This window comes from Eulemur rufifrons, chromosome 7 (genome assembly GCF_041146395.1).
Source record: "Eulemur rufifrons isolate Redbay chromosome 7, OSU_ERuf_1, whole genome shotgun sequence".
NCBI lineage: Eukaryota > Metazoa > Chordata > Mammalia > Primates > Lemuridae > Eulemur > Eulemur rufifrons.
Window position 1 is genome coordinate 280,691,776 of NC_090989.1, and position 19,212 is coordinate 280,710,987.

Here is a 19,212-nt window from a genome sequence, read left to right on the forward strand (position 1 = left end):
CAAAAAATATTTCACCTTGTTTAATTATTTAGAAACAAAATCAGCTATGCCGAGAAATGTTTGTATAGGACTTATATACTCTGATAATAGAAACAAATTATTGAAATCTGAATCCAAAAGTTACAAAACACGATAAGTTAAAAGGCACAGATTTTTTATTCTTTTAGGAACTTTCCTAACTAAATTATCTTTGGCATAATAGTCTTTTTAATATATTTTTTAATTTGCCTCCATTTCTTGGTGATGAGACATAATAGTCTTAAGTTAAAAAGTAGAATAAATGATATGGTAGCAAGGATTGTATCATTTTGGTCATGGGCCTATAAACCATGCACCTTCTATGTTGAGATTGCTTAAAAGTCAAATCTATTTCTCCAAACTATAGATTTGTTTTTTGAACTTTTTTCTTTTACACTGCTACTTCCTGGAGGAAAGAACAGCAAATCTGACCCTAAGTAAGAAAAGACTGACCAGAAATGAACGGTATTTTTCTATCTCTTTACTAATGCTGCTAATGAGTGTATGTATGTTGTTTACCCTCAGGAAAACATAATCACCATTTAGGAAACTTTTCTTAACCAAGATTTGCTGAGCACAGATTTGAGGATTAGGAAATAAAATTCATATTGCTGATTACGGTTAAAAAAAAAAGGATCTTCTGTAAATCATCAAAATAACCAGTTTCCCATCTCATGGTTTTTTTAAGTGTTACATTTTTTTCTAACCATCTTTTTCTTACACTTATTGATTACTGAATTCTTTGGTCTTTTCCTAAACATTTTGAGAATATCCTGAAACACAGATTCAGAAACTATTTGCAATGAACAAACTGTGCAATGTTGAGAGAAGACCAGAATAGACACATAAACAAATGCTAAACAATCATGAACATTCAACATAACTCATCATGAGAGTCCAAAAGACAAATGCAAAGATATTTATTATAAATATAATACATGAGTGCTTTGTAAAGGTTTTAGAAGTGGCACAGGTGGGTTAGCTTATTTACAGTTAACATAAAACCTTATAGTCTAGCAAAAACGTCCTTGTCATATGTTGGAGATTCCTTGATGAACAGTGAGTGGAGTTCTAAAAGCCATCATAATCAAGCTCCGAAGCTGCAGCTTTCTCAGCAAGTCCTAATAACAGAGCTCAGCACAATCCATCATCCACTTGTGAAGCTATGCTCTGTCTTCTAACAATGGCTCTTTTCACATCTTTAGGAAATTAAATTTCTAATTCTTAATCTGATCTGCTGGGTAGCCTTAAAACAAAATAATTCCACCAACTGTATTCTTTGCATAAAACTTTGAGATTCTCTTATTAAAAAACTGCTTATAAAGAAATATTTTGTCCCTTATTTTAAAAGGTAACAATCTATTAGCACTTATAGTTATCCATTATATATTTATATTCTTTTTTACACGAAGTACTTTTTGTGGACTCAAAGAAATGTGATTGTCAGGTTAACAATAACTACCACTATTCTCTCTTACTGGTAACCAGCTGTTGGTTCCAAATCTGAGAAGGACATCTCTCATCTAATTAAGAAGTTATGGTTTAGAATCTCTTCCTATATCCATGTATCAGCTGACACTCAAAAAGAAAAAAAAAAACAAAACTCAAGAATTTTTAGTTTAGAACTAATGCTGGGCTTGCCTTTACCTGCAAATGCAGCTTATTTAGCCTAAAGGCTGACATCCAATTCTCGCTTTAGGGATAACTTAACTATGAGGTGCTGCTTGGAAAGAAGTAACCCAACTCTCAGTTGGCTGTAGATCCCAGTAAACAGGAAGAACAAAAATCATGTTTGTAAAAGAAAGCATTCCACTACAACTGTATTACAACTCCCACGGGACAGGATTAAAAAAAAGCAACCTTACTGGATATGTTAAGTGCACTAAATACCTCTTTACTTTTGACTGCCAAATACCATTCTTCATTCGAAAGGATAGTTTGGGAAGGCTTAGGCTAGCCTGACCACTCAGATTGATTCAGGAGGCTACAAATTACTTTATTGCAACCTTTTTCTGTAAACCAAACTGGTATCTATGTTGGATGGCTGTATCAAGTCCATCAAGCCCTGTGCTTTAAGCACATCAACTTTAATTGGAACATCAAATTGGAGTCTTAATAAGATCCACTTATGAGTCAACTATATTATAATACCTTTTCCCTGAATGTGGATGCCACAGAATCCCAGACTCTATGAACAGACTCCCTGGCTTTAAATCCTGGTTCTACATCTTCCTAACTTCATCTTTTTATGCTTCAATTTCCCTAGCAGTAACAAAATAAGGAAATATTAGTGCCACCTAGGCTTCACAGGGTGGTTGAAAAACTGTGTTCTGAGTACACAGAACAGAGCAGAGCATATAATAAGCGCTTGATAAATGTCGGCCACTTTTATTATTTCACCCTTTAAAGGGAAATACTGAATTAGGCCTTTTCCAGTCAACAGATATTTTATCAACTTCTTATAATTTCACCAAAATAGCAAATGAAACCACTGTGACCATTCCCCTTTGAACCCTGAGGCATAGCTCAGGGAAGCATTACACTCACATTGCTGCAGTAATTTTTAAGCAAATTCTTTCTGACTACACAGTCACTTCCAATTCCTCATCTCATATGTTGCTAGTTTTAGGAATGGAATCTAAGTTTCCTTTTTTGGTAAAATCAAGGTAAAAAATTAATGACTTGGACACTTTAAAGGGGAAGTAGGGTAAAGTCCTTTCAAAATGTGCCAGAGACAGAAAGAACTCTGGGCTGGCTGGCTTGCTTTCTCTTTCCTTCCATCCATCCTGCTTCCCTCTTTCTTCCCTCCTCTTTCTTCCTCTTTCTAGCTACAAAGACTCATAGGTTCTTATTTTTTTTTTTTTTTATGTTATGGGAAAACACAATGGATTCATTCACAAACAAAATAAGTTATGCAGAACAAAACATGCCACAAAGCGCTCAAGAGAGACAGGATTCCAGAGCAGAACTTACCCCACGCTTTAGGCTCCTGAAGCAGTGGATTTTGGGTTTGGTGGTCATGAACTCGTTGAAGCGGTGGGAGAGGGGTTCCTTTTGCTGCTTGGGAGACTGGGGGCCGTTGGGAACAGCAGAGGGTGAGGCAGAGGCAGGGGGAGGAGGGGGAGGCTGATGGGGGGATGTTAAAAGGGACACAAGCTACATGTAAGAGATGGAGCAGTGATAGAGTGAAAATCAGAAACAAGAAGATAAGACACAAAACAAAAATAAGCATCAAATAATATTTGAAATCCAAAGCAAGAAAAACACAAACAATTAAATATTTAGGCCATGGTCCAAAAGAAAACATGTAGAACATGTTAAATGAAGAATGTGATGAAAGTGGGAGGTTTAGTAAGTAATGCAACAGACGAAGAGCAAGAAATAGTTGACAAGAAGCTCATGCAGACTTTCACATGCAAACTATAACTCTAATTAGTTATTCTACACCAGTTTAAGCCAGGAGGGTAAATATTTCTATACCACCTAAACTAACATAGTTCAATGGGAGAAAATGAAAGCCCTTAAATGCTAAGGTTATGAAAACTACAAGACAGTCTCTTAAAATTAAGTATTAAATCATCCTAAGGTTAAAGCAGTAATGTTGCCTTGATCATATTTTATGTCCCCAGGTTAATGCTGTCATGCACCTGTTTATCACACTATGAAAAGAAAATGAAAAATGTTCATGGAAACACATGTTAACATGAATTCAAAACCAAGTTATAAACATGGTAACAATTTCAATTAGATGCACTGATATACTGTTAAAGAAATTTTGCGACATATCCTCTCTCCCAGCCAAGGTACCCAGCAGTCTAGGAGCTTTTGGGGTGATAAGCATGATGCAGAACGGCTGAGAGATCAGTAATCTGTTAGTGTGGGTGACAGGGTACAAGTGATAATGCATCTGAAATAAGACAAAGGGCCATGGCAAACATACCACCACCAAAAAGAAAGACTTTTAAGATAAAATAGCACATTAGCTTTTTTTTTTCCTTTCTGAAACTACAGGTTTAAGATCGTAGTTTTTTTTCAAGACTAAAAGATAAAGTAAAAATCTTCACGCCTTATAAAAGTCATTTCACACGGGATCCAACCATCAGTACCTTATTTTTCTTGATGAAGGGCCATAACTTTCCTTTGGATTTGCCACCAAACTTGAGCTCTGGTTTGCCTTCTCCTCTGGAATTTGAAAGGCTGTTGTCTGACACAGTGCGCTTCATTGGCTGAGTGTAATCCTCAAATTCAATGTCTCCGGGAGGCTCAAACCCTGATTTATAAGCTTCTATCACCAACTGTGAATCCTGAAATTATACCCATGAACACACATATACATTCAAATGCATGCAAATACTTTTTACACAATGAATTATGATGAACTCATACAGATGATATTCTAAGGGAACTATATTGATTAATAATAATAGATTTTTTCTAGTAACACTTTTATGAGAAGGAATAAGTATCATCTGTAAATCAATATCTCTAGTTAAGATTTGAATATACTTTCAGTAATCATTTTTCTACAATTAGAGAAATAAATATTAGTTAAGAGCTAGTTTATTAAAAGCAGAAGAATCAATGGGCCATGATTTGCAATTCCCTTGAAAAATATAGTAATAAAAAATTTGGGCCGGGCGCGGTGGCTCACGCCTGTAATCCTAGCACTCTGGGAGGCCGAGGTGGGCGGATTGTTTGAGCTCAGGAGTTCGAGACCAGCCTGAGCAAGAGCGAGACCCCACCTCTACTAAAAATAGAAAGAAATTATATGGACAGCTAAAAATATATATAGAAAAAATTAGCCGGGCATGATGGCGCATGCCTGTAGTCCCAGCTACTCGGGAGGCTGAGACAAGAGGATCACTTGAGCTCAGGAGTTTGAGGTTGCTGTGAGCTAGGCTGACGCCACGGCACTCACTCTAGCCTGGGCAACAGAGTGAGACTCTGTCTCAAAAAAAAAAAAAAAAAAAAAAAAAAATTTGGTTCCCACCAGAGGTACTTAAAGCAATTCAGCACATACAAAGTCAAATCAAAGAGGAAATAAGCTAATTTCTTAGACCATTGTGGTTCAAAGATATTAATTTATTGCTTAATTTTTCTTTACTATATATTTGTTCAGTCTCTCCCCCACTAAAATGTAAGCTCTCTTCTGTTTTTTTCTACTGTATTCCTAGTACAGTACACCTAGATACACCTAGTACTCCTAGATGGTGCTATGTGATAATGGCACACAATAAATGCCAAATAAATCAATGAGCTGAATGCTCTATGATGTGTACTGTGCTAGGAACTTTGGGTCCAACAGCTTCCCAGTGAGCTCAGAGTCAGCTGGTAGAGATAAAATCATACAGAAATTACAACCATAGTGTTGTAGATAAAAAAAAAATTCAGGTTCTTACTGTGAGACTACATTTTAATTAGCCATAGCTATTTTAGCTAATACTTAATTTTTAGGTGTGCTGCAGAATGCCAATTGTTTTTGAACAGCCAATTACCCTTCCTTCTTAGTAATAACAAAGGCTATTAAGTTGGGCACATTGCCACCCAGCTAAAAGGCTTTACTATCCTGCCTTTGTATAGCAAGAGGTGACCACATGCCTAAGTTTTGACCTCTGAGATGCAGGCAGAAGTACACTGTACAATTTTAGAAGTCTCTAAAATGATGGCAGGGGCCCTCCTCCATATGCTTTCTGGAATTTGGATGTGATGGTTGGTGCTCCAGAAGCCATGCTGAACCAGGAGTTTGAAGGTCACATCATCAAAGATCGGTAAAGTGGAAGGAGCCTGGATGAGGCCTATGGACTGCCCATCCCTGCCATTGCTGGACCCTCTACCTTGCTACACGTCTTTTACATGAGAGAAAAAAAAACAAACACCTATTATTCTTGCTATATGAAGCCAAACCTATACTATTCAGTTCTACAATCATTATAAATATTACAATGAGTACATTGATATAGTCTAGTAAAAACATGATAATTTGATATAAATGGAAACTAGCCGTACATAAATAAACCAGTTATTTATTTTATTTTATTTTTAGAGATCGGTTTCACTATGTTGCCAGGCTAGACACCAATCCCTGGGCTTAAGTGATCCTCCTGCCTCAGCTTCCCGGGTCGCTGGGATTACAGGAGTGAGCAACCATGCCTGGCCCATTTAAATAATTATTAAATCACCTCCTTCAAGCCTTTGCTCAAATGTAACTTCCTGGTCTAATGTCCCCACTCCCAACACCACCCCATGCAGGCACTTCTTATCATCCTTTTCTGTTTTATCTTTTCTAAAATGCTCATGTTTTCAACTCTAAATAATGTTCTCATTAATTTTATTATTGTCTGTCTCCCCCTTTAGAATAGTGCCCGGCACTTGTGAATGAGTGAGCAGATTCAAATATGTGCCAAAAACTCTTGTTTTAGAAATAAAAAGAGCAAGGTGGCAGGGCTTCGAGGAAAGAACCTGGGCTTTGAAGCCAGATGGACATATTCACTATGCGACTCTGGGCAAGGTTGGGACTCCTCAGCAGGTTATGGTGAGGACGACAGGCCTGGAATACAGCAGGTGTTCCTAAATACGCAGTGAACCACTTTCTAAGACAACTTTTCTCAAAATGAATTTTTTAAAAAAGGATACAAATAACGGCATTTAAACATGAATAGGCAGAGATAAAATGGGTACAATGAAATGAAAACTACAATAAAAATACCTAAGATCAAAGCAGCGAGACCATAATTAACTTTGCCAAGAACGGAATCTGCAAAAGAAGAGAAACTTGAAAAACCATCTGAAACATAAAAGGAGTATTTGGAAAGGGGAAAGGAATATGCATGGAATGATGACCTATAACGATTAAGAAAGATCTTATCTTTGAATTCTCAAAGTTACAGCAGAATCAAACTTGTCCATTCAAGTAAAGACCCAAAGGAGATATGAGGTAAGAGTGAGCCACACAGAAACCCAGGGGAGGAGCATCCCGGGCAGAGGAAGAGCACGGTAGGAGCATGCCTGCAGTTTCCAAGGAATACCAAGGTGGCCACTGTGGTTGCAGCATCTGGGAGAACAGGGCAAAGATAAACAGGGTAGTGGGAGGGTTCCAGATGGTTTAATGCTTTGCAGCCCCAGGTGACTTTGGCTTTTCCCCTGAGTGAGAAGAACACTCCAGGAGGGTTCTGAGCAGAGGAGGGACGTGGACCAACTTATTTTAAAGGGCTCTCTCTGGCCTCTGTGTTAAGAAAGTACTGGCGGGGGGAGGAGGCATAAATGCAAAGGTGGGGAGACTAGTCAGATGCCTCTGCAGTGACCCAGGCTCCTCCTGCATAATCCAAGATGAAGGGGCCTTGGATCAGGAGGGTAACAGTGGCTGTGGCCAGAGCTGGTTGGGTTCTGAATGTATTTTGAAGGTAGAGTCAACAGAATTGGCTGCAAATCGATATGGGTGTGAGAAAAAGGGAGGTATCGAGGATGATTCCAAGACTGAGCAACTGGAAAGATGGAAGTGCCATCAACTGAGGCATTGAAGAGTGGGAGGAGAGGGTTGGGCAAGGCAGGGCAGGAGCTCCATTTGGACATGTTCAGTCTGAGGTACCTCTTAAGAACTCCACATGCAAAGGCCACCTGGTAATTGAATATATGAAGCTGCAGTGTGCGGCAGAGGTCGGGGTTGGAAACATACAATCTGCAAGTCAGTGCTGAGATGGGACCTAATGCTCCACGAGTTTACAGATCATCTAAAGGAGTGAAAGTGGAGAGTAAACAGGCCTGAGATCTAAGCCCTGGAGCACCACAAAGTTAAATGGAAGGAAGAGGAAGAACATGCAAAGGAAATGAAGACCCATGAGAAAGGGAAATTCCACTGCAGTGGCTTCCTGGGAACCAAGAGGAGAAGCAGGTAAGAGGGTGGGCAAGGGGTGCAGTGCTGTCGACAGCTCGGGTAAGAAGACGACCTAGAATGGACCCTTGCATTGAGCACCCAGGATCACAGGTGAAGAAGAATTATCAGTGATGTGATAGAAAACTAGGCTCCCATAATGGGAAGTAAAATCCTATAAATCTAAGTGGCTTATAATTTCCCAGATAAAACTGATAGAGAGAAACCATCACTGAGACATAATGCTGTGAAATTGCAAGGTTTCAAGGGAAATTTCCAAGCTTCTAACACAAGAAATTAATATCAGCCTTCTTCAGATTTTAATCAAGTCATATTTTCAGTCAATGAGGCCAAAAGAAAAGTCAAGAATCACACAGAGATGACCTCATCTTTCAACGCATAACCTATAAAACCCACTATTAGTCTCTCCCTTTAAAAGACTCACTCTCAATTTAATTTATTAATGACTATTGAAATTTTCAATAGGGTGATCAGAGAAAGCCTCACTGAGACTATTTCTTCTGAGATGCTTAAAACAGTTAAAGAAACCATCAAATAAAAAAAATTTCAGCTCACAAAAAGGACAGCTTGATCACTTCTAGAAGAAAACTTATTGGTGTAATATAGTTTGGGGGGAGGGTGCCAATAATTGAGGAGCATCAGTAATTTTTCCCTAAAAAGTTAGCTGAAATCACTGAAGAAGGAGGCTCTAGGTTAATAGACATTAACAAAATAAGGAGCAAGAAATCCGGAAATCAAATAGAAACAAAACAAAACAAAAAACACAAACTGCTACCAGGTATCTATTCTACCATGTAACATGTTTGGAAGCATTGGTGCACACTGGACTGACAAAAACTTTTACACAAATGGTCTTAAATGTTGTTACACATCAAATGCTCTTGGGGCAATGAAGAATCTGAACGTTACAGGCCAGCGACACAGCTAAACATTCTACAATGCACAGGACAGCTCCCCACAGTAAAGAATATCTGCCCTAAAATGTCAAAAGTGCCCTAAAGAAACCCTGCCCTAGAGGAAACAAAGGCTTTGCCTTCTTCTAGAAATCAATCGGATCCCAAGTTGTGGAGTTACTCAGTCAAAAGACAAGAAAACACTTCAATTTAATTCTGTAACGTCTTGGACAATTTAGCACTTCAATGTGTTTTCCACAAAAGGAATTAGAGAGCTAAATCCAAAACACAGAGGGCTGAATCAAAGAACTCTCAAGTGGTGTGGCCTGTATTGAAAAGTACTGTGAGCACCGAATGTACCTCCTCCCACGAGACAATTAAATGAGGGCAGCATGGAGCGGGGAGGGGGAGAAATAATGGAACCACAAACAGTTGTAAATTAAGCCCAAACGACAATACTTACATTTTTCTGATCAATCGATTCAGCTGCCTTTACTATGCCGTCCAAGCATTTCCCGATGATTGGGATCACCTGCCGATCCACCTCCGCGTACGTCTTCATCGACTCGCCAATTTTCACTATCCTCCTTTCCTCCATCTCCTGTATTTTCTGTAACATTAGATTTTGTATAAAATAAATGTGGTCCACTGTCACTTAAGGAAGCTGTTTTTTGGCAACATTGTTACCTCTAACAAATTCTCTAGGAAGAGAAAGCAGTTAGGGTTAGAGCAACCTGAGTTCATTGTGCCTCTGTATCAGCCAGCTGTACACATATCTTATAAATTGTTAGGCTGCCAAATATACGCTTTACACGACTCCATTTCAATTTCAGTAAGAATCCCCAAACTTGGTAGTTTTATCATTAACACTATTTGGTAATATACTTCAAACACCTTCTCCACCTTTGATCCATTTTACCCTTCACCAAAAACACAGTATTCAGTTAACTGTCTCAACCCAGCACAGGCTGAGATATAACTAGCGTACCTTCTACTACAATTTGGAAGTTCTTGTTTGCTGTGTGTGTAGACACCAAGAAACAAAATATTCTTTCCTACAACTGGACTAAAAGTCATAAAAGATTCCCCAAATGGGAGGACATGTGTATATCTTTTCTCATACCATTTTTGACAACCTAAGGAACCAAAAGAAAAAAATCCAAAAGAAAGAACTATCATTCGTTCAAATCCTACAACTGTAAGAATGCTGCTTTGACTCCTAAAATTGGCATTTTTATAACCAGAATCATTCTTTTAGCAAAGACAGCATTAATTGGAGAATCACAGTTTAAGACTGGCGGAAAAAATGGTTGCAGGTACAAACCATGGAAGTTTACAAAGGCTCCTGATTAATCTTGAGATTAATATTTCATTCTTATTGATAGTCAATGCTTGATCTAGGTGCTCTAAAAAATGACTTAGTGGGCAGGGTGCAGTGGCTCATGCCTGTAATCCCAACACTTTGGGAGGCCCAGGCCAAGGCAGGAGGATCACTTGAGGCCAGGACTTTGAGACCAGCCTAGGTAAAAAAAAAAAAAAATTTAGAAGAGGCTGGGCACCACGATACCTATAATCCCAGCTACTTGGGAGGCTGACTGAGGAGGAAGGACTCCTTGAAGCCAGAGGTTTAAGGCCGTTGATGATTGAGCCTGTGAATAGCCATTACACTTCAACCTGGGCAACAAAGTGAGACCCAGTCTCTTTAAAAATAAATTTAGTGGAAATTTGGAATTATATAAACACTTAGAATACAAACCCAGAAATCCTGATTCAGAAGCAATGTGTTCCTAAGGAAAACAAAACATGAAATCTGAAAGATTTGAATGGCTTACCTGAAAGATGTTAGGTATGTGAGTATGGTAATATTCATGCTGCTCATGGTTGAATTTCTGAAGAATTGATGAGTAATCTGCTTTGCTGTCCTCTGCCATTTGGTGACGTATTTGAGCTTGTTGTCGGGCCTAGGGCAAAAATGAAAATACCCCCACATTTATACATCATAAATAAAAGCATGAGCATAATAAATAAAAGCCTGGAACTGCACAATCGAGCACCTAGGGGCCAAATTTACCTCAAATTATTGTATTTTGAAGATGCTATTTTTTAAAAAAGTGTTTTGTATTTGAATTTACTTAGGTAAGGAATGTATATCCTAGTTTTCTCAAACCTCACTGTCCTCTATTGTCTTAATGTAGCCCTTTGGCCAATTCACATATTTATGTTACCTGGATGACCCTGTGAGAACCTCTGTTCACATATTTTTTATATATATGTATATTTTCTTTTTTGAGGAGGGGAGGGGAAATCCATACATTTTATTTATTTCTATTTATTTATTTATTGAGACAGAGTCTCACTCTGTTGCCTGGGTTAGAGTACAGTGGCATCAGCCTAGTTCACAGCAACCTCAAACTCCTGGGCTTAAGCGATCCTCCTGCCTCAGCCTCCCGGGTAGCTGGGACTACAGGCATGCGCCACCATGCCCAGCTAACTTTTTCTATTTTTAGTTGTTTGGCTAATTTCTTTCTATTTTCAATAAAGATGGGGTCTCACTCTTGCTCAGGCTGGTCTGAAACTGAGCTCAAGCAATCCTCCCACCTTGGCCTCTCAAAGTGCGAGGATTACAGGTGTGAGCCACCATGCCCAGCCCATACTTTTTAAAATCCAATTCTCAGTGGGTTCATGAACTAAGTAGACCTTTCTAAAACTCTCCACTATGGCTATTGTTAGTATATACTTTAAAGAAGCAGTTAAGTATGGCATCCTCTTTGTGCCTTTTATGTTTTTGGGGAGTGCTACTTCATTTTATTGCATTGCTTTTCTCCTAAAAAAACACTAATAAAATTTACAAATGTTCTCTTCTAATTCTTATTTTGGTTAATCACATACCTAAAAAAAGGCAGAGGGGCAATTGTTGACAAGTTGCAGAATAGATTTTAAAGCTCAAACAAGAATATCTGTAAACTCTAAAGTCATCCACAAATAGAAGAGATTGTTGTTACATTGTTAAAACCACCTTAGATTCATATAGCACTTTGGTAGGGCCTTTTTTTTTTTTTTCTTTTTCTTTTTCTTTTTTGAGACAGAGTCTTGCTTTGTTGCCCTGGCTAGAGTGCAGTGGTGTCATCATAGCTCACTGCGACCTCAAACTCCTGGGCTCGAGTGATCCTCCTGCCTCAGCCTCCTGAGTATCTTGGGACTACAGGCTAATTTTTTATTTTTTGTAGAGATGGGGTCTCACCCTTGCTCAGGCTGGCTTGGTAGGGTCTTGATAAATACTATCTCAAGAATCTCTAACACAATCTGAGGTCCACAGGGCACAAAATTACCCCCTGCCAGATGAAGATACAGCTCGGTCCTTAGGTGACTTGGAAAACTCACTGCATTGAGCCAAAAACACAACAGGAAAAGGGCTGTGCTCCAACATAACCAAGGCAACCTTTTGTTTGCTTGCTTGTTTTTGTTTTGTTTTACTGAACCAATGTTATAGAAAATTAAGACCTAATAGTGCAAGAAAGAAAGCACATAGAAACATTCTCGTATAAACACAAAGAAGATATGCTGAGGTCGTTTGTCCTACTTTCTGTCTGATGGTAACATCTAGTATTGGCTTTTTTTCATCTCAACATTCTTTATTGGCTTCCTGCCTATGTGACTTGAAGACTTAACCTGATTTTCACTTCACATTTCACTCATGTGCATACTGGCAAAAGCCCAAGGTGGTAACTCATAGTCGCTTCCTTTATTTTCTTCCCTATTCTTACACGAACACTTCCCAAATGAAGGTAACAATACCAATATCTCCAACCTAATTTCCTCATTACTGAGGTTTTTTAGTTTCTTAAGGCCTTTAGGTATCTCAATACCATTTTATCCACTTTTCATCTACCCTTGGTTTATTTTAGCTGACACATTCTTCCTCTTTGTTGGCAGCCTATTAACTCCCTTCCTGACATATGCTTTGGCTTCCGCTTCTTACTGTGTCCATTAGTAAATATATTACTCTAGTCCCCAAAATGTCAAGTACCCAGCTATCCTCAAAAATCCATCCCAGTGCACAGTAGCCCTCCCTTGTTTAAACCAGAGCTTCCCACCTGCAGGCACTCCGTCTGCTCCCCTCAGGCACCTAACACAAAAACCCCATTAACTCTTCCAGTGCTGTCAGTTTCATCATTTATCACTTTGTTATGAATACGAAAAAACAAAAAACCAAGGAAATTCCCATAGAGACCTCAAATTTCTAAAATATTCTCTATTTCATTCATGAACCTTCCTCAAAAAGTCTCACAAAAATCCAGCGGGGGATTTCCTCATCTCTTACGTAAAGAACAGTAACAAGTGACAAGATAGCTCCCTTATGTATTTTGCAGATTCTTAGTGAATCTGAAACAGAGATCAGAATGTCATTGTAATATATAATATGTATGCATGTATGTATACACACATGCACACACACATACCACCACACGAGCAGATAAACGCTTCCTGACAATAAACCCGCTTATACCAACAGTGGGATATCTGACTTACGAGAGCTGGTGTCACAGGTGCCCCAGCGCCCTTTGGTTGGAGGTGCCTGTGATCCTCTTCCTCTTGGCTCCACAGAATCCCTAATATAATGTTTTCGCTTTGGCTGTATAGTTGCTTTTGTAAGCATATTAACTCCTAATACTTTCATGCTGCCCTTTACCCTGTTTATATGCAGTAATCCTGAAATATAACTAGAGACCACTAGGTGTGAACCATGAAAGATGACTAAAGAATGGCAGGTCTAAAATCTAGCCTGGAAAGATAGCTGAGCAGCAGAAAATAAACCAGACAAACAAAACTTTAGAGGGAACAGGTCTACTTTTCATGTTAAAGAAGCATTATCTCTCTGGGAGTTTTTATTGGATGCAAAAGCTTGTACATAAGATTGCAAAAGTCCATCTATTTTCACAGTCTCTCTCCCCAACCCACCAAAGGACAGGGAAATGCTTAAGCTGCAAAATATGGTTGTACATCGAATTCTGCAAAGCCACAGCAGGACAACAGGACTGCCTTTTTCTCAGCTCCTATATCCAGTTGATTTGAATTAATATCCACGTTTGAATCTCTGGCCTAGGAATGTGCCATTGTTCTAACCAAGTTTCACTATGTAAAATCTATTTTTGATTAGGAAACTGTTATTACTTATTATTACAAAAATATTTTTAAAATATTTTGAAAAACTTATCTGGAGTAACCATTAAGTAACTATATATTTTAGAGACTGTATTACCTACATCTAAAGCTAAATAAAGATTATAAGCATCATGATTTCTCATCTCTTTTTAGGTCAGTCTATTTCCATCCTACACCAGATCATAAACTATTTCTTTTAATTAAATTTCCCATTCTAAAAATAAAAGATGCTGCAACTTACAGCAACATTACTATAGGGCAGAAAGATGTACAGAGGGTTGGTTTGTTTTGTCTTGTTTTCAATGAGTCAGAGTCAAAATTTAGAGATAATGTTCTAAAAAGTGCAAAATGACCACAGTTGTCTGAAGCCATAAGTCACAAACATCTTTGAATAAGATCCAGACCACTTTCATGTTCAACAGAAAGACTGAATTTAAACTTTAGAATTTCTTTGACAAACCCTTAGGAATCTCCCCAAATAAATCCAAAGAGGCCTAAGTCTGTACTGCTTACATATGACTTCACTTCTTGGTAATCCTTAACATACTCCATTCTCAATGTCCTTGTGGAAGTAAAACTATACTGCCTAAAAGGTCAGTTTCTAAATAAAGAAAACAAATTTTAGAAACTAAACTGCAGCCCAATACTTTAACATCCTAACAGTTTAAAGATAAAAATACTGCAATCCATTTATTAGGTTATTAAGTATAAAATGTCTGATTTTGTTAAGTCCTAAGTTTGACAGTTGGTATCTCTGAGCAATTTTTGTGAAATTTTGTGAGACCATGGTCAAGTAAAAACTTCGTGTTATTTTCGAATATGAGTTCTGTCGTGGAACCAATGCAGTGCAGATAGCTCAAAATATCAACAAAGTGTTTGGGAAGGATGTGGCTAATGAACACACAGTACATCGATGGTTTGAGAAGTTCTGTTCTAGTGATTTTAATCTTGAAAATAAGCCACGCGAGCAACCTGACTCCAAGGTAGATAATGATAAGCTGAAAGCTGCAGTGGAAGTAAATCATCTCAACCTACGTGTGCAACCTATGCATGAATTAGCAGCAAGGTTTGACGTTACTATTCCAACAATATTGGACCATGTGAAACAAATCTGCAAGGTAAAGAAGCTGGATAGATGGGTACCACATGAATTAAACGAGCATCAGAGGAGAAATCGTTTCAAAGCTTGCCTTTCTTTGCTGTCACAATATAAAGGTGAACCATTTCTACACTGTATTGTTATGTGTCATGAAAAATGGATTCTTTTTGACAATTGCAAGTGTTCACCACAATGGCTGGATAAAGATAAAGTGCCAAAACCCAGTCCAAAACTGAATATTCATCAAAAAAAGCTAGTGGTGTCTGTTTAGTGGGCCAGCACTGTTATTATCCACTACAGCTTCATGTAACCTGGTCAGTCAATTACAGAGGATGTCTACTGCAACCAGTTAGATGAAATGATGAGGATGCTTATAATTAAGCAGCTGAGACTGGTCAATAGAGACAGGCCAAGCCTCTTGCAAGACAACGTTCCACCACATGTGGCACAAATAATGCTACTCAAACCATAGAAACTGGACTTGGAAACTCTCTGTTACCCACCGTGTTCATCAGACCTTGCACCAGCTGACTAGCACTTCTTCCAGACTTAGAACCACTTCTTGCAAAGAAAAATATTCAATTTTCGACAAGCCGTGGAAAATGCCTTTGATGATATAATAAACTACACTTTTGATTTGAAATATTTAATGACCTACTAGCTAAATTTAGATTATTAGCATGGCCAAAGTATATAGCTATTTTTGGCTTAATTCCATATTACTTTTTCCTTAATATTTCAAAATATTAAAGAGAATAACATTGCTGGCTGAAAATTGACTGTCATAGACAGCAAATATACAGTATACTAAGACACTTTCACATGGGGAACATGGTAGGTTTGCTTCCTAAGTTATACCCTTGCATCTTTTTTCATGGCTTTTGACCTTCTAACAAAATGAGTAAATATGGACTAGTTCCATTTATATATCAACTGAATAAATAAAATAATGAGATTTATTAATTTTTTGAACATGGCCTTGGACTTCTCAGAATTTTATATATTGATATTCCTTAAACAGTAAACTATTTAATGCAGCAGTGTCCAGAACTTTTAAAAAAGTCACTTTTCCTTTGTTAAAGGATATAACACATTATAAATACCCATCTTTTATTATGAAAAGCTTGGGGAGAGCAATGAGGGATATTTTACAGTTATTACTGGTCGCCTAAACAACAGTGAATGTTCTCTGGAACAGCTGCACTTTCAATATTGTATTTCATTATTATCATAAGAAGAGACCAATTGTATATTAGGCTGGATGGAAAAGGGGGTTCAATCTAGATTTTATTCATTTTCATCTAAAAATGTGCTATTTTGCACCACAGATAGGATGCCCGAATTGTTATCCAATAATCAGCAACCTGCAGCCACTCTCCTTAGCTGGCAGATGGGCCTGGCCACCACCCACAGGCTGGAGCCACAGCACGAATCCAGCACAGCACTCGACTGCACGTCCTCACTCCTCTTCAAACTACCTGACTTCACACTGCAGATAAAATTAAACTCATTAATGCAACAAACTGGGTTATCTGGCTGCCTTTCCCCATCTTTTGTCCTTTTCTCTCCTGATTACAAAAATCTGTTTGCTGTAAATAATTCAAACTTACAGAACTGTATGGTTTAAAAAGTAAAGGTTCCTGCACATTCTACTTCCTGAAAATGAGAGGATCCTGACTTTTGGAGGTGGCCAGATAAATGAGAAGAAAGCACAGTATTTTTGTAGCATATAAGTGAGGTAGAGGGTGCTGGACATTATTACCTATTTTCTATGTATTTTTGTTTATTTGTTTGTTTTACTTTCCCTCCTCTACTCTGAAGGAATATTTTCTAGGTATTTTTGAGATCAGAAAAACAGCAACCTGTTGGGAATCCCTGAAAACCCTAATTGGTATATTAGATTTCTACAGGATCTGTTAATGGTTAGGAGTAAAATTAATTTTACCCTAGCCTTTGACCCGGCAATTCTATTTCTAAGAATTTATCCTAATGAAATAATCACAAAAGATATCCATCACAGTATTGTTTATAATAGCTATTAGTTTGAAATAATAATTTGAAACAAATGATTGGTTAAATATTACATCATACCCTCGAAGGACTAATGTATAGCCAATGTAAAGGAATATTTAATGATAAGGGGAAGTAAAAGCTATATGAAATTTTAAAAAATTTTTACAGTTTTCAAAACAGTATTTATGGCCTAACCCCATTATTGTAAAAACAAACATCAATAATGGTCACTCCTGAAAAGAGTGAGTAAGGAATATTTTCTTTTACCAAAACTATTAGTAAAAGAGACATTTTCTATTGCTGAATCCCAGAAATGGTGAAAGACTGAAGACGTATGGCTTGCCTTTGAGGTCCAGTTGAAAAGAAAAGCTCTGAAAAGCTAATGGAGTGGGACGGACACTAACAAAGGAAGAGATGAAAAAGCTCTTTGTCCAGAGCAATGTTGTTACACGATAAATGGCATTGTTTAAATTTCCCAGCACATTGGAGCATCTAGAATACATTTTCAAGTTCGAGACTAAGAATGCATTTAAAAATTCCTATTCAGACAGAGTGCTGTGAGTTTTTGTTGGAGACTTCCAGGCCAGAGGCTTGCCAAAACAATGAGTCTGTCTTTGATAAATTTATAAGAGCAGCTAAAATACAAAACAGAGAAAAACTTCAAAATAAGTTAACCAAAGAAATATGTTTGAAATATGCCAGCAATTTCCTGACTTTTTCTTTTTTTTTTTTTTTTTTAACAGTCTCATAACTTTCTAGCCCCAGTGTTGTAGGTGTCAGTGGCTGAAACAGAAGGAGAGAACGCAGAAAAGATAGCAAATGAGACCAGAATCTCAATCCTGCATGGGCCATTCACTTGCTAAACAGTTTTAAGAAAAGCCCTTCTGTTTCCCTATACCCTGGTTGCCTTACTTGAAAAGTAGAATTTGAAATATTTATTTACTCAGGGTGAGTGACAATTTCTACTAACGGAGAAGAAGCCAATGTTGATATCGTTCATCTTGATGTTGGCAAATCGCCAAGGTAGGCCAGTGAAAACAAATTCAGTATGAGCTCAGAGCTTTTGGTAAGATATAAATCATGATTTCCAAGACTTGGCCCCTCCTCCTCCCTGGTTTCTAATGCGTTGCCATTGGCTATAGAGCCTTTGAGTTTTTCTGTTATGGTGGGTCTGAAGCTGCTTATTCCTTTCCCTCACCCCAGAATATGACACTCATAAAGTTTCACATATGTACAGCTGAAGACAATAGCCTGGATTCTGGCTCAAAGTTAATGTCCATATGATCACCATTCTCTATTGCCATGAAGTTACTAGGAAGTACAGAAATGCCTAAAGCACTTTTGAAAGTGCAGTTCTAGAAAAGATATGTTCCTTAGTAAAGTAAAAATATTAGTCATGTTACACAACCCAAGGAAAGAAATGAAATACCATACTTCCATTTCTGAAGAAATCTGAGGTGTTTGGTGGTAGGTTAGCAGCTGTTGACCCTTAGTCTCCAAGTCACAATAGACATTTAATCAAGAATGTTTAATATTAAAATCTTACCCATGTTATTCAGTAATATGCTATCAATGAGGCCAAGATTAAGACTACAGGCCTTTCCTCCATTTTAACCTTCATGTTAGTGTTTTTTTTTTTTTTTTTTTTTTTTTGAGACAGAGTCTCACTCTGTTGCCCGGGCTAGAGTGAGTGCCGTGGCTTCAGCCTAGCTCACAGCAACCTCAAACTCCTGGGCTCAAGCGATCCTCCTGCCTCAGCCTCCCGAGTAGCTGGGACTACAGGCATGCGCCACCATGCCCGGCTAATTTTTTGTATATATATATTTTAGTTGTCCATATAATTTCTTTCTATTTTTAGTAGAGACGGGGTCTCACTCTTGCTCAGGCTGGTCTACGAACTCCTGACCTCGAGTGATCCACCCGCCTCGGCCTCCCAGAGTGCTAGGATTACAGGCGTGAGCCACCGTGCCCGGCCTAATGTTAGTTTTTCTGCTTTCTTTAAGCTGGGCAATGCCCGGCAAAACTTTTCCTGGTTACCAGAGAAGATAACAAGGAAGCTTGTTTAGGTCTCGGGCTATGGAGTGGAGCAGGGGGAGAGTGTCCTCTGAAAAACAAAACCTTAAGCCTGTGCATACTAT

The 19,212-nt window shown here is 38.2% G+C and overlaps 1 protein-coding gene across 11 annotated transcripts in view; it reads right to left on the reverse strand.

Moving 5' to 3' along the window:
• Positions 1-19,212, reverse strand: part of FNBP1 (formin binding protein 1) — a 128,455-nt gene that overhangs the window by 21,442 nt on the left and 87,801 nt on the right. For 5 of the 11 annotated variants that reach the window (XM_069476938.1, XM_069476939.1, XM_069476936.1 and 2 more), the window contains exons 7-10: positions 10,632-10,760; positions 9,263-9,409; positions 4,125-4,322; positions 2,992-3,174 (exon numbers count right to left, since the gene is read on the reverse strand). In XM_069476938.1, the coding sequence (XP_069333039.1) occupies positions 2,992-3,174; positions 4,125-4,322; positions 9,263-9,409; positions 10,632-10,760 (657 nt within the window). The remainder of the gene's footprint in view (positions 1-2,991; positions 3,175-4,124; positions 4,323-9,262; positions 9,410-10,631; positions 10,761-19,212) is intronic. The other 6 variants (XM_069476946.1, XM_069476944.1, XM_069476947.1 and 3 more) reach the window with 2 other exon arrangements.